Source organism: Adiantum capillus-veneris, chromosome 7 (assembly GCF_014529385.1).
Source record: "Adiantum capillus-veneris isolate H3 chromosome 7, ASM1452938v2, whole genome shotgun sequence".
NCBI classification, from domain to species: Eukaryota; Viridiplantae; Streptophyta; class Polypodiopsida; order Polypodiales; family Pteridaceae; genus Adiantum; species Adiantum capillus-veneris.
In genome coordinates this window covers 35,221,635-35,234,361 of record NC_140937.1, presented here as the reverse complement: position 1 = coordinate 35,234,361, position 12,727 = coordinate 35,221,635, and the positions used below count along the sequence as shown (strand labels likewise).

General features: G+C 42.8%; 1 protein-coding gene across 5 annotated transcripts in view; it reads right to left on the bottom strand.

Annotated features, from left to right (window-relative positions):
- Positions 1-12,727, bottom strand: part of SPK1 (guanyl-nucleotide exchange factor) — a 189,690-nt gene that overhangs the window by 137,156 nt on the left and 39,807 nt on the right. For all 5 annotated transcript variants that reach the window (XM_086515791.1, XM_086515793.1, XM_086515792.1 and 2 more), the window contains 10 exons: positions 7,749-7,876; positions 7,462-7,574; positions 7,251-7,306; positions 7,005-7,102; positions 6,623-6,760; positions 5,865-6,179; positions 2,285-2,575; positions 2,008-2,175; positions 1,721-1,909; positions 1,538-1,581 (listed from right to left, as the gene is read on the bottom strand). In XM_086515791.1, the coding sequence (XP_086371917.1) occupies positions 1,538-1,581; positions 1,721-1,909; positions 2,008-2,175; positions 2,285-2,575; positions 5,865-6,179; positions 6,623-6,760; positions 7,005-7,102; positions 7,251-7,306; positions 7,462-7,574; positions 7,749-7,876 (1,540 nt within the window). The remainder of the gene's footprint in view (positions 1-1,537; positions 1,582-1,720; positions 1,910-2,007; positions 2,176-2,284; positions 2,576-5,864; positions 6,180-6,622; positions 6,761-7,004; positions 7,103-7,250; positions 7,307-7,461; positions 7,575-7,748; positions 7,877-12,727) is intronic.

Genomic DNA, 12,727 nt, shown 5'->3' with positions numbered 1-12,727 from the left:
CAGAATGGCTGCTATTCAGGATTCCTACATACTCTTAATGATGCTTAACATTAGCACTTCAAATGTTTCTTCAATGTCTTCCATGACACAAAATAAAGATAACGAAAACCTTCTTGCCATCTCTAACTTGTTTTTTCCCTATTTTGGTATGAGCTAGCCAGATTAAATTGAGGGGAAATTTGTTATCATATTATGGTAGTGATGTGTGTGAAGACACTTAGGACACCCGGGGGGGGGGGGGGGGGGGGGTTTCCCCGGCTTGTATATACACGCCCATCACTCTAGGACAAGCCTAATCTTTGTATTAGCATACTCAGTAATACTACTTCTTGTGTTGTGTGCTCTTGAGCTTCTCCTTCATCTTCTCCATCGTTGTGTGCATAGAACGTATATAATACGTTGTTGCCTCTCTTTAATGGTGGGAGTATGAATGTAGGTCCTAATGAGGCACATGTGCAGCCTTTGCAAGTTTCAAACGATGTTACAAATCATCCATTTTATGATGCAGATTTACAAGATGTAATCCATGAGGATAGGGCTGAAAAATGAGCAGGTTACAGGTATGCTAGATGGCTAGTGCAAACATTGCATGACTGTAAACTTTGTCTAGTCACACTCATTCACGTTTTCAGCATGCCTCTTATCCTCAGATTGTTACATTTTGGCTGTATTTAAAATGTATGATGAGAAAGAACCTTTGTTATTTGATGAAGTACAAATTTCAAAAAATGGGTTGGCTATAATGCAATCTGATGAATATGATGCTATTATGAAGAATGGTACGTGGTCTTTGTGTGACTTGCCTCCTTGCAAAAAGGCAATCGGTACTAAGTGGGTTTTCAAGGTGAAACATATGCTTGATAGTAGTGTTGATTGCTATAAAGCTAGAGTTGTGGCAAAAGATTATGCTCAGGAAAAGGGCATTAATGTCTGTACCTGTTTCTTTTCCGTTTGATACGAGCCAACTAAAGTCAAACCATAAAAAGCCTATCCTTGATAATTGTACTCAGCACTTTCATGCCTTTCTAGAAATAATCGGGTAAGTTTGTATTCCAAAAGTTCTTCACAAAAGGTATCACTAAAACATGGCAACTTATCTCCTGCATACCTTACAGGACACTTTTTCTGAGCAATCCACCAAAATGCTACCCTACTATTTTGCATTAGAATCAAAACCCATCATAAAAATTCATCAATAATGCTCTTGGAAAGGAGAGTCGAAAATTTACAGAAATGCTTCTAATGTATGTTATGAAAAGTTTATTGTTGGAAAGAATTTAGTTGCACCATTATTTATGATGTACAAATACACTTCAAGTGGAAAGTTGTGAGATTGTCACGGCAGTAAATTCCTACCAATGCTTATTATGTATTTACACAAGTCATTGCTACTCCTATAGATATATTTACTTTGTACTAAGCAGAACGATGGCAGCAATGCTCTATCTATTTTTAACTACTAAAGCAGTTCAGCATAATGATGAGCAAAACCAATATTGCTAGTCATAGAAAAAGTGTACAATTAAAAAGATCTTACTGAGCATTCATAGACAGTGGAAGCACTGAATACCCCATCACCACCTGCAGATCATTCGTATAGAATATTAGATTTGCAAATGATGCATTGGCATACTACCACACATTTTGCTGTATTCAAATGTCAACAGGTTAACCAAAATCAGAATCTACCATCAATCTAGGCCCAAAGGAATCTACTTACAGGCTTTGGTGCTTCCAGCTTCATAGCTAAGTCCACGTGGAAAAATGTAAAAAGAAGATGATGCTGAGCAGTCAGTATTGCCGGTAGCCTGAGTTTAAACTCATCATGATAATTAGCAGTCCGTGTATTTATTGCTACTTGAGAATGTGCCCACTTCAGCATTTGCCCACCATGCGTTGAATAGATAGCCTGTAACAAGAAATATTGTAAGACAAAATCACATCAGCATGACCATATGTGCTTCCATCTCATTTTAACTTGCAAAAGAACAGGAGCATTCTTCAAACCTCAAGGGGTGGTTTACGGATATCAGAATCGTCTCTTCGAAGCTCTACACGAATAAAAAGGTTTTTCTTTCGACTGAGACTTGCAACTCGAGGATAAACATAGAGAGAATGTAAAAGTTGAGTAAATGGTTCACTTCGGGTGAAATTTCGAAAATCCAAGGCATGGAACTGTATATTATTTGTGAAAGAACACACGACTTGTGAGATGAACAGATGCATCTTGGTTTCAAAAAGGAAACATACACAAGTTTCTATAAATTTTTGAAGAGCCTCTTACATCATTACTTCCACTTGAACCACCAGATCCTCTGGCAGCCTTTCCATCTTTAAGATCTGGGGTAAGCCACTTTGTCTGGCCATTGAAGGGTCCACGATGGATACCATGCACACCATTGGTATGTCCTCTGTCTATGGACATATCACCATAACAATCACCACCCTCAGCTGAACCATTACTGGCCCTACTACCCTCAGAAATTGCTTCAGTATCAAAGTAGCCCATTTGCAGCCTTTCCACCTCCAATCGCAAAGTAGCTTTAACAGGTTTGTGAACTTTCTTCTTTGGATCCTGTGAAACAATTAAAAAGGTTTTATCATATCCACCCTAAAGAGCCTGTAGAGTAACCTCCCTCCTCCCAACCTTCTGCAGCCCGGCCCCTTCACATGCGTATTCTTACTTCATGGACAGCCTTTTAATCCAGGAAAGGACTTCTTCTTTTTAGATATACTATGATAAGACATTTACAACACCTTGTACTATGTTTTGGGATTCATTGTCCATTTTGGACTTTCGCAATTTCACCTTTTTTACATTCGGAAGGTACCAAATTCAAATGGAAAATGAGAAAAGTCGATGAATGCAAGAGATTGAAACAAGCAAATAACTCTGAAAACACATATAAATTGAGGCTTGCAAGCATGGAATGATGCAGTGCAACAGCCTGAGAAGAATGCACAAGGGATTACATCGGCAAACAAATAAGCCCCAAAATCCACTTGTAGTCATAAATGGCATTATTGATGAAGAAAAGCATATGTGAGAGTATTTGGTCAGAGAGGAACTCAAAAGCTGTGGAAATGTGTGAGAACATGAGAAATCATAGTTCCAAACACAGCTATGTTGCATGTGGGAAAAGCCAGTTAAATCAATTGACCATTCACCATGCGCTTCCCCGACCTTAAAAAACTGGCATTTAAGGCATTCAACTTGGAATGCAGACGTTGGAGCACCCAATCCAGTTTCTGCATAGCCGATACATTCAAACCCAGCGGATAACCCAAATGGCGAACCAGAACATGTGGAGGAACAATCTCCCCAAGACACAATATCTTATGCCAATCACACTCTTTCAGAGGCAATAGCTTGGATTTGCAAAAGTTAACTTTGAGACCTGCTGACAATCCAAACAAGTGAAGAGTATGCATAATTTGTTGTACATCATCATAGTTATTGCGAGGCATGAACAAAGAGTCATCTGCATAAGCCTGACCAGCAAACTGCCGTCCAGAAGGTAAAGTTGGGCCATGTAGCCTACCAGTGGAAGTCAAGGAATCCAAATACATAAACAAGGGATGAGTAGCAATCGCATAAAGCAAAGCACTCAGAGGGCAGCCCTGCCTTACCGATCGTCCCCGAGGCCAAGATTCTGTGAGAGATCCATCCAGCAAGCCTGCAGAAGTGTTGTGTGCATACAAGAAAAGCACGACACGGGATAGCCTAGGCCCAAAGCCCAAGTGTTGCATGGTATCTGCAATATAATCCCAAAGAACAGTATCAAATGCCTTTTCAATGTCGACCTGCATGACCAAAACATCCTATCGAGTATATTTTTTGCATATTCCATTCCAATGATGACATTCGCGAGGTTATCAATAATATGACGGTGAAATGAAGCCATATTGAGATTGATGCAACCCTTCATGTAGAAAGCACTTGAGTCGGTTAGCAAGCTTTTTTGCCATTGGTTTTTATACCACAGGCATGAGTGTAATAGGCCGCCAATGAGAGAATTCTTCACACATTGTATGCTTAGGTATCAGCTTGAGCAAACCTTCTTTCCAAGAGGAGAGCAATTCCCACTGATCCCAAGCTGTATTCATCATGAACAACAAAGGCAACTTCAAATAATCCCAGAAAGACAAGAAAAATTCCACAGAGAGACCATCCCAACCAAGAGCTCTCCATCGACCCAAATCGAGCAAGCTGGCATACAATTCCGACTCAGTAAAAACAACTTCCAAGTCTTGAGCCTACCGCATCGAAAGAATGGGGGCAACCTACGATAGAAACATGTGACGCGCTTGGCGAGCTTCTCTTGTGGGAGAAGAAGGGGCCTCAAAAATCTTGCCATAATGAGAGTGTAAGGCTAGTGCTAACTCTAGGAAAGTGGAGGTCCACTCCCCTGACGGTAATTTACACACACACACACACACACACACACACACACACACGACAAGAAGAGAATTTTAACGTCGTACGAAACTATCCCAAGAGACGTTAAGGTCTATCTGACGAGGAGAGCTGAACTCAAGACCTGTTACTCGAGGGAAATGGCATAACCATACTTGGTTGATAGAAAGAACCTCCTAGGCCACATATATAGAGAGCCAGGGCAAGGTTGGGCATATATCTCTGTCAAATACCACAACCCAAAATAAAACCCTCATCCTAAAAATAATGAAATGCCCAAAACAGGGCTGAAACGGGTAAAGTGTTGGTGCAAACCCTAAATGTGTTTGATATCCCTGTCTAGCAAGTGCACCGATGACCAACCCACAACCAAGGGCCAGTGCACATGTGATGAGTAACATGCAAGTAGGAATAAAAGCATCTAGAGGGTGAACATAATGCTCTAACACGCCCCCTCAACAACACATGTTGAAAAGCTGATCTGACAATTAGTGCACCTCATACACCTCATGAAGGTTACATGGAATGGTCCACATAGGCTAATGACTGGACCACAAATGATACACACCACATGGTGGTGCACAAGCCAAAGACCACATGCCGAACAAACTGCATAGAGGCTAATGCCACACATGCTAATGAAGTCACATAAACTATGCTACATATGCATAGAAGAACTCTCACTGGATCATAAGTTACACACACTAAATATCCCTCCCCTCATACGATGAATCACCGAGGACCAAGCTATCAATCTTTCCCAAAACAAACTCAATGAAGAGACTGAGCACCACCCATATCCTATACAATACATCACTATCATTGTAATCACTCTACATGTTGTGAACATGGAGATTGCTTTCCATCTGTCTTTGTCTTCTACTGATTCTACAGGATTGACCTCTCCTTTCTTCTTAGACTTGTTGCTAATGCTACTGCTACCTCTACTTTGACACTTGGACGGTGGATGTCCCCTTTTGCTCCAATGCATACAAGATTTGTTTCTATAGCAATCTTTGGAGAAAAGTGTCCAAGCTTGCCACACTCGTAACACTTCTTTATGACACTTCTACTTTGACACTTGGAAGGTGGATGTCCCTTTTTGCTCCAATGCATACAAAATTTGTTTCTTCAGCAATCTTTGGAGAGAAGTGTCCAAGCTTGCCACACTCGTAACACTTCTTTTTATTGGTTAAACTAGATGACGATGCAACTAATGCTCATGAAGGTGCAACTAAAACTCCTCCACTTGAAGCATACTTCTTCGATTGTTTTCTCTCTTCTTCGTTGTGATACAACTCTGATGTGAATCCTAGAAAAACAGCATGCATATTGTGGAGAAGCATAGAAGCCAGCTTTTTTGCGTGCATGGTCACCTTAAAAAGTCAAACATATTAGACTCTGTTACACTTGAGACGTATAAAAATCTTTGATAATGAAAACTGACCTGCAGAGACTCTTGAATATAGTTCTCCTTCACTCTATTAAGGCCTGGAATCTCCACAATGACTCGTGTGCCACCAGGATCATGAGCTATTTTACCCTCCAAAAGTACTCTCCCATTCATCTCTACACTTGGGTCCACTATGTTAGTCGCACTCAATCCCGAAGGGAGAGGACTACTAGGCGACCCAAACCCACCAACTCCACCAGGAATACTGTTATCAAAGAGAGGAACAGCAGCCCAAGCAAACGGTTCCCTGTACGGCATCATCTGAGCCCACACTTTTAACTTTTGTTTCTCTCGTTCTGTTAGATGTACCTGAAACACAAATAATAGCATTCAAAACACAGATAGTGTGTAGTGAAAAGAAAGCTTAGAAGTAATAAGACTTGAAAGTAAAGCACCCCAAGGCAATAAATAAGAGCTTATCACATCAGCTTTGTGAAACTGTCAAGTGATTTGATTTCTCTGTATGCCAATGCCTTTCTTCTCTGAATTCAGTGCTACCATGCCAAACAAACTGAACTGATTTTCTCTCAAACAAACAAACTTCCAGATCTGATCTGTCAAGCTAAGGCAATCAATGAGAGCTTGTGACATCAGCTTTGTGAAACTATTAAGTGATTTGATTTCTCCGTATGCCTATGCCGTTCTTCTCTAGATTTACTGTTACCATACCAAACAGCTGATTTTCTCCCAAACAAACTAGCTTCCAGATCTGATCCATCAAGCATCATGCACTTCAGAATGTCCTTACTTACAGGCTCTTTACGCGAATATACAGATGCTGTTCCACCATCTTCTTCTGTGGCATGCTTTTCCAGCTGTATCAGCATGCAAATTGAAGGTGATGAAGTGTCTAAATGAAAAATTCCGCGGCGTTGGGATGATGTTCCAGCCTAAACAATTGAAAATGCAATTTTAGAAATGGTGAAAAAACTGAGCATCTTGTCTTAAAGCTTACATACATCTTCTGCCTATTAATACAATACTATTCTCACAAACTACAGTAACTTTAAAACAAACTTCATAAGTCAAAAGTTAAAGCAAAAACCAAAAACACCCTTTTCATGCTTTTTGACAACTAAACAAGAAATCTCTTATTTTAAGAACACAACAATAATCTGGTAAAGAGATTACCACCTCTTGAAATTCATTGGGTAAAAATTCAAAATGAAAATCTTCAGAAAGCTTTTCACGCCTCTCTGTGTCATACAAGCAAATGGTTCCATAGAAAGGCTCTGTAAAACTCAACCATATAGTCCTCATAAGAAGCGGTGCACAAAGACACTGACAAGATAAATCCAAAGATACAATCATATTTTGCTACACATAAAAGACCTTCCATGAGAAATACTTAAAGTAACAACTAAGATGGGTGGTACTCACCAACAAACCCCGCTTGGATACTGAAGGAGACAACTTTGACAGACAAACTTAAGCCACTACAATAAGGTAAACAGTACAACAAATAAGAATGCCATGCTATCCTACAGACTCAAAACAATTATTACCCTTTAAGAAGTAGACACACAGAGTACTACCAGCAGTGCACCTACGAACGAGACAGATATACAGAAATAGCAACAAATGCACGTACCTACAAGAAAGAGCAGAAGGTGCTTCTTGCGTTCTTTGTCCAGAAATGGTGGATCTTTCAGTATCCCAATCAAAAGTAGGTTCATAGCAAGGTAGCGGTGCAGATCCTAAATGCTGGGAAGATTGCAAACAGTACGAGTACATGGACATTAAAACATACTCTGATCATCAGATAAGAGGGCTTATGCATAAATTGTGGGCGAAAGCACACACGTCCTACAACTAAGCCTTTATTTGCTAATATCTTTGATTTGGTCACAAAAATGGCCATCTATTGCACAACTGTACCTTACGTAAAGCTTTGTTTTGTGTTGACTCAGATAAAATTGAATGGCCCAATTGCCTTCCTGAAGTGCTCGGTTCATCATCTAAAAGTTCTCCAGCCCTCGATTGTCTTACATTTGCAAGTTGCAATTCTGAAAGGTACATCATATCATGTGATTAAACAAAAGAAAATACTCTTCAAGGAAAAACAAAAACATTGACCGGAACCTATGGCACGGCATTTAATCGTTAAACCAGAGCTACCAATCAGTTGCAGTTCTTAAAAGAGAGAAGCAGAGAAAGAGAGGGCCAGGGACTAGTTGTGTTTCAGGGGCTTGATCACATGGGAAAGAGAGCAGAAGGATTTTATTAAAGAAAAGAGGGATTTGATCTCACTAATAAAAAAAATTTGAAACATAAAGAACAAAGCTGGAATAAATGTGCCCATGTCCTTCAACAACAAAAACAACAAACTAGGCATAAAGAATTAGCTTCCTTTTCTCACAGCCCTTACGAGTTGGTTGTTCCTCCCTCATTTGCTAGCCCTAGCACAATAAGAGTTTTGCAAGGTTGGGTGGGTGGGGAGGGGGAGGGAAGGGGCGGGGGGGGGGGGGCAACTGTTTGAAACCAAAGTATACGAATGTAAACTAAAACCTAGAAGCATTGCAGCTTATGCATCTGGTGCAACAATGGGGGAAGGCTATATGAGGGGTACAATGCAAGGAGTGGGGCTGGGATGAGGTAGACTACAAGGGGGGCTGAGGCTATGAAAAGGCACGGGAGGATAAAATATTAAAGTACAAGAGCGGTCTTCGCATGGGTCTCTGTATTACAGAGGCTATTTCCTTCGGTAAAGAAGAAAGCAGGCCTGGCGTGCTCTCTGGCAATAATCTCTTGTATCCTAACGATGCCTATGTCATGATCTCCCTGAACTCTCGGACTCCTCGAGTGATGTAACTGAGTAAACCTATGAAAGGTAGTGGCACCACCTGTAGTCTGCCCATCTTGTGACGAGTGAAGACATTTGTCATCCATGTCTTTACTGGCTCTTAAATTGATGTGCGGCCCCTCAAGAAGTCTAGAAGCTGCATATCTTGCCAATGGCATATCTCAGCCCACGAGATAGGTGAGGGCCAATATACCTTGGATTCGTGATGAACAAACCCAATCCTCTGGACATACAGAGAAGATGCTCTCTAAAGAAAGACACCTTCGTTCCTAGCTTTTGTGTTGCCAAACTACTAATATCAAGCTCTGTGATCTTGTCTCATGAGCTGGTTGATTTGAGGTTGGCTCAAAGTGAGAAATGAAATGAAATGTTTATTTACATCTGCAAAAGGTCTAAAGGACCTACAAGACCAGAAAATTACATAATTGTCATTTGATCCAAATGTTCAATATTAAAGATACAACAGATGATCAATTGTGAACAAATGCAGACCCAGCTGGTTGCCTATCTGCCAAACTCTGATCACACCTTAGTAGGCTGCCAGTGCAAGTACCATCCCATGAACACCCTCATGGACAGATGTTTGTGGCATCAGGCTAATCCTCTATAAAGAACATTGTAGGAGCTGCTCTATGTCTCTCAATAATGACCTGGATGCGGTGCAGCTATGATAAATGCATTTTTGACGTGAGCTATGAGAGGTAAGAGGGCGGCAAGATCTATTAATCTTTGTAGCTCCACTAGCAGAGTCCCATGATCTGAAACCTGCCTACGTAGCTCCAACAAGAATGATAAATGCATTTTTGACGTGAGCTGCGAGAGGTAAGAGGGCGCCAAGATCTATTAATCTTTGTAGCTCCACTAGCAGAGTCCCATGATCTGAAAACTGCCTACGTAGTTCCAACAAGAATAGCCCAGGCATATTTGGTCAACGTAATCCATCACCCTAAACAAAAACCCAAATCCCTCTATGCAGATATAACAAAATCGCCCCTGTATCTCATAATATACTGGACATCAACATACGTAGTGCTCCTCTATCTCTATCTACAAACTGCAACTGATGGGAGGAGGCTTGAAATTATCCTATGACACATTGAAGCCTGCGCAACAGGTGTGAATCCATGTATCTCGGATGTAAAATAAATCCATCCTTAGTAATGCGAAGATAATGCTTTTTATGGAAAGCCATATTCTTCCGCAGCTCCTTGGGAGTCATCCATGTCCTCTCTGGATCAATCTACGAGAGATCCTGTCTGATAACCTTGTTGATCTTTGGATGTGGGTGTAGCCTGCTACAGTGTCACTTTCACTTTCATATGACAGCAGTTTACAATTGGGCTTTGGTCGGTTGGTCTTTAGTCTGGTCGGTTCACACTTGGGCAGAGACACGTGGCAGGGTGGTCTAGTGGACATCGTGGCCAGGTCACCACCGCCACCCAGTGGGGATAGACTTAGATGATGTTATTTATGAGCCGTTGGTGGCTCTTGATGATGGTGCATATGAGTAGTCGTTTTGGGCCAGTGGCATTATCTTTGTACGTAGTAGTCGTCTAGACTCTAGAGTGGGTCTTACACAAAGCACGTCTGCACCATCCCGGCACATCTGAGCCTCGACACCCCATTGTACCTGAGAGTCCTCGGCTGGAGCTGAGTGTGCTGCCACGCCAGAGTCTGTATCAGTCTTTGAGATAGTCGAGTCATATGTTCTGGTCTGCTGTTGTGTCTTTGAGAGCTCTGTTGACGTCTATTGTTTCCTTTCTGTTCATCTGTTTGAGGGAGATTCATTCTATTTGAGTGAGATTGTCACGCACATTGCACTGAGGACCACCCATTGTAGACAGCACGACACATTATCCACGCTACAGGTGCTCTCATTTTGGCGATCACGGTGGGACCTCAAAGGAAGTCTCACTCTTGTGGGGATAGAATCGTGAAACTAATCGGTTGTTACTTGGCTCTGCACACTTGCTCACACTGTGTAGATCGTCTGCAAGTCTGGTCTGTTCCTCTCTCGCCCTGGTCCAAGTCCTGGTCCTCGTCCTAGTCCTCGCCCCTGGTCTTTGGTCTTGGATCCTGGTCTAGACCTCGCCCTGGTCCAGCCCTCCTCGCCCTGCAAGCTAGGTGGTCTAGTACTGGTCCTGGGCCAAGTGGTCTAGTCATATCCTCGCCTGTTCTAGCACTCTTCACTGTTCACTGCATGACACATACAAGGCGGTCAGTTGAGCGTCAAAGCGCACTACTGAGCCCTCTGAAGCACTATAACAAAAGACGCCCGGTGGTATCTAGTAGAAGTCCATTAACTTCATCAACCTTACCTCCACATACTCCATCCCCCATTCCTTTATCTCCCATTCCTTCATTTCCCATTCCTTCATCAGGTTCCACATCTTCCAGATCACCTTCTCCAGTAAAGCTCTCCCCTATTCTGCGGCAACAAGGGGCCATGGAGGCGTTGGCTAGCGTGTTGGCCAAGGTAAACATCAAGTTCCCCACCTTCAAAGGACTCTCCTCGGAAGATGCAGACGACCATGCACGGAGGTTCGTATCTCTCTGTAGAGGGCGTGGTCTTAACAGGGAAGATGCTTATCTGGTACTTTTTCCTTCCACCTTGGACGGCTTAGCAGACAATTGGTACAGCCAGTTTGCAGAGAATCATTTTGCAACTTGGGCAGACTTAAGACAACACAACTTTCAGGCCGGGCGATTACCAAGAGAAAGTGTTGGATGAGTTGGCCAACATGGTGCTCCAGCCAGAGGAGACTTTTGCGGAGCTTATGACCAAAACCAAGTCTCTGGTTCCCAAGCTTCCCCAGCAACCCGGTGAATTCATGGTTAAGAAGTGGGTGGAGAAGGCGCTTCCAAAAACTTCTCAGCAAAAACTCCGGGAGAGCCTTCGACCTGCCGCCACTCTGGAGGAATTCATCGCAGCTGCTACTAGAATAGAGGGGGCTAGGAAGTTGTTCAACAACTCTCCTCACATAGATACTCCCTCTGTGTTCTCCGAAGGAAGTCCTGCTGATCCTTTGACCTCCTTGCGCAGGGAACTCGAAGCCCTCAAACTACAACGAGCCCTCCAAGAAGAGAAATCAATCTCTCTGAGACAAGAGAAACCATCGCACCTGGAGGCTTTCGATCAAATCAAAAGAGAACTAGAAGAGCTTCGGTCTCAGCAGGAGACCAAAGCTATGGTATGGTGTAGCTCTTGTCGCTCTCCTGGACATCCTCCACAGGACTGTCCCCTTCGGGCTTATTGCCACTTCTGCGAAAAATCTGGGCACGAAGAAAAGGATTGTTACTATATCAAAGGATTGCGGCAAATACAACAAAATCTAGGTCCTTCTCTCCAACAAGGGCTAGCACCTGCATCCAACATGGTCTCACCCTACGGCCATCAAAACCCGTTGCCTCCTCTGCTAACAACACCTATGTAGCAAGGTATGCACAACAACTTTGCACCCCACAGTTTTTATCATGCCAGTACTCCCTCAGTTCCCCAAAGTTTCTACACCTCAGCCTCCAGCACCATGCAACAACAAGAGCAGTGACCACCTCGTCCCCCGTTTCGTCCGTCAAACCGGCCAATCCTATGCTACAGATGCGGTGAATATGGGCATTACCAAAGTAAGTGTCCTTTACCTGAAGGGTCTCCTCCTTGCAGACATTGTCTGAAGTCTAAGGACCACTACAGTAAAGATTGTCCCAAACAAAGGGCATCCTCATCTTCAGGCCCAAATCAAAATCAACAAGAGTTTACATTCCCGAAAATCAATCTAATCACAGTGAACACCACCCCTCAGCCAGCACCTGCTACACATACAGTTCAGCCACAACAACCAGCAGAGCCTACTGGGGTGCTCACTAGAGCACAAAGAGCAGCCCTGGGTTTAAGTTTGCCAACTGGACCATCAGGTCCAACCCTTCAACAACCTGTTCAAAATGTCGCACCCGTAAATGGTGCAAAGAATAAGCCAATCTCTATGCTTTCGGACATTGATGGAGCCTTCCTGGCAGCAGTAGCTGACTTAAAACAGGTCAAGGTTTCCGAGGAGGC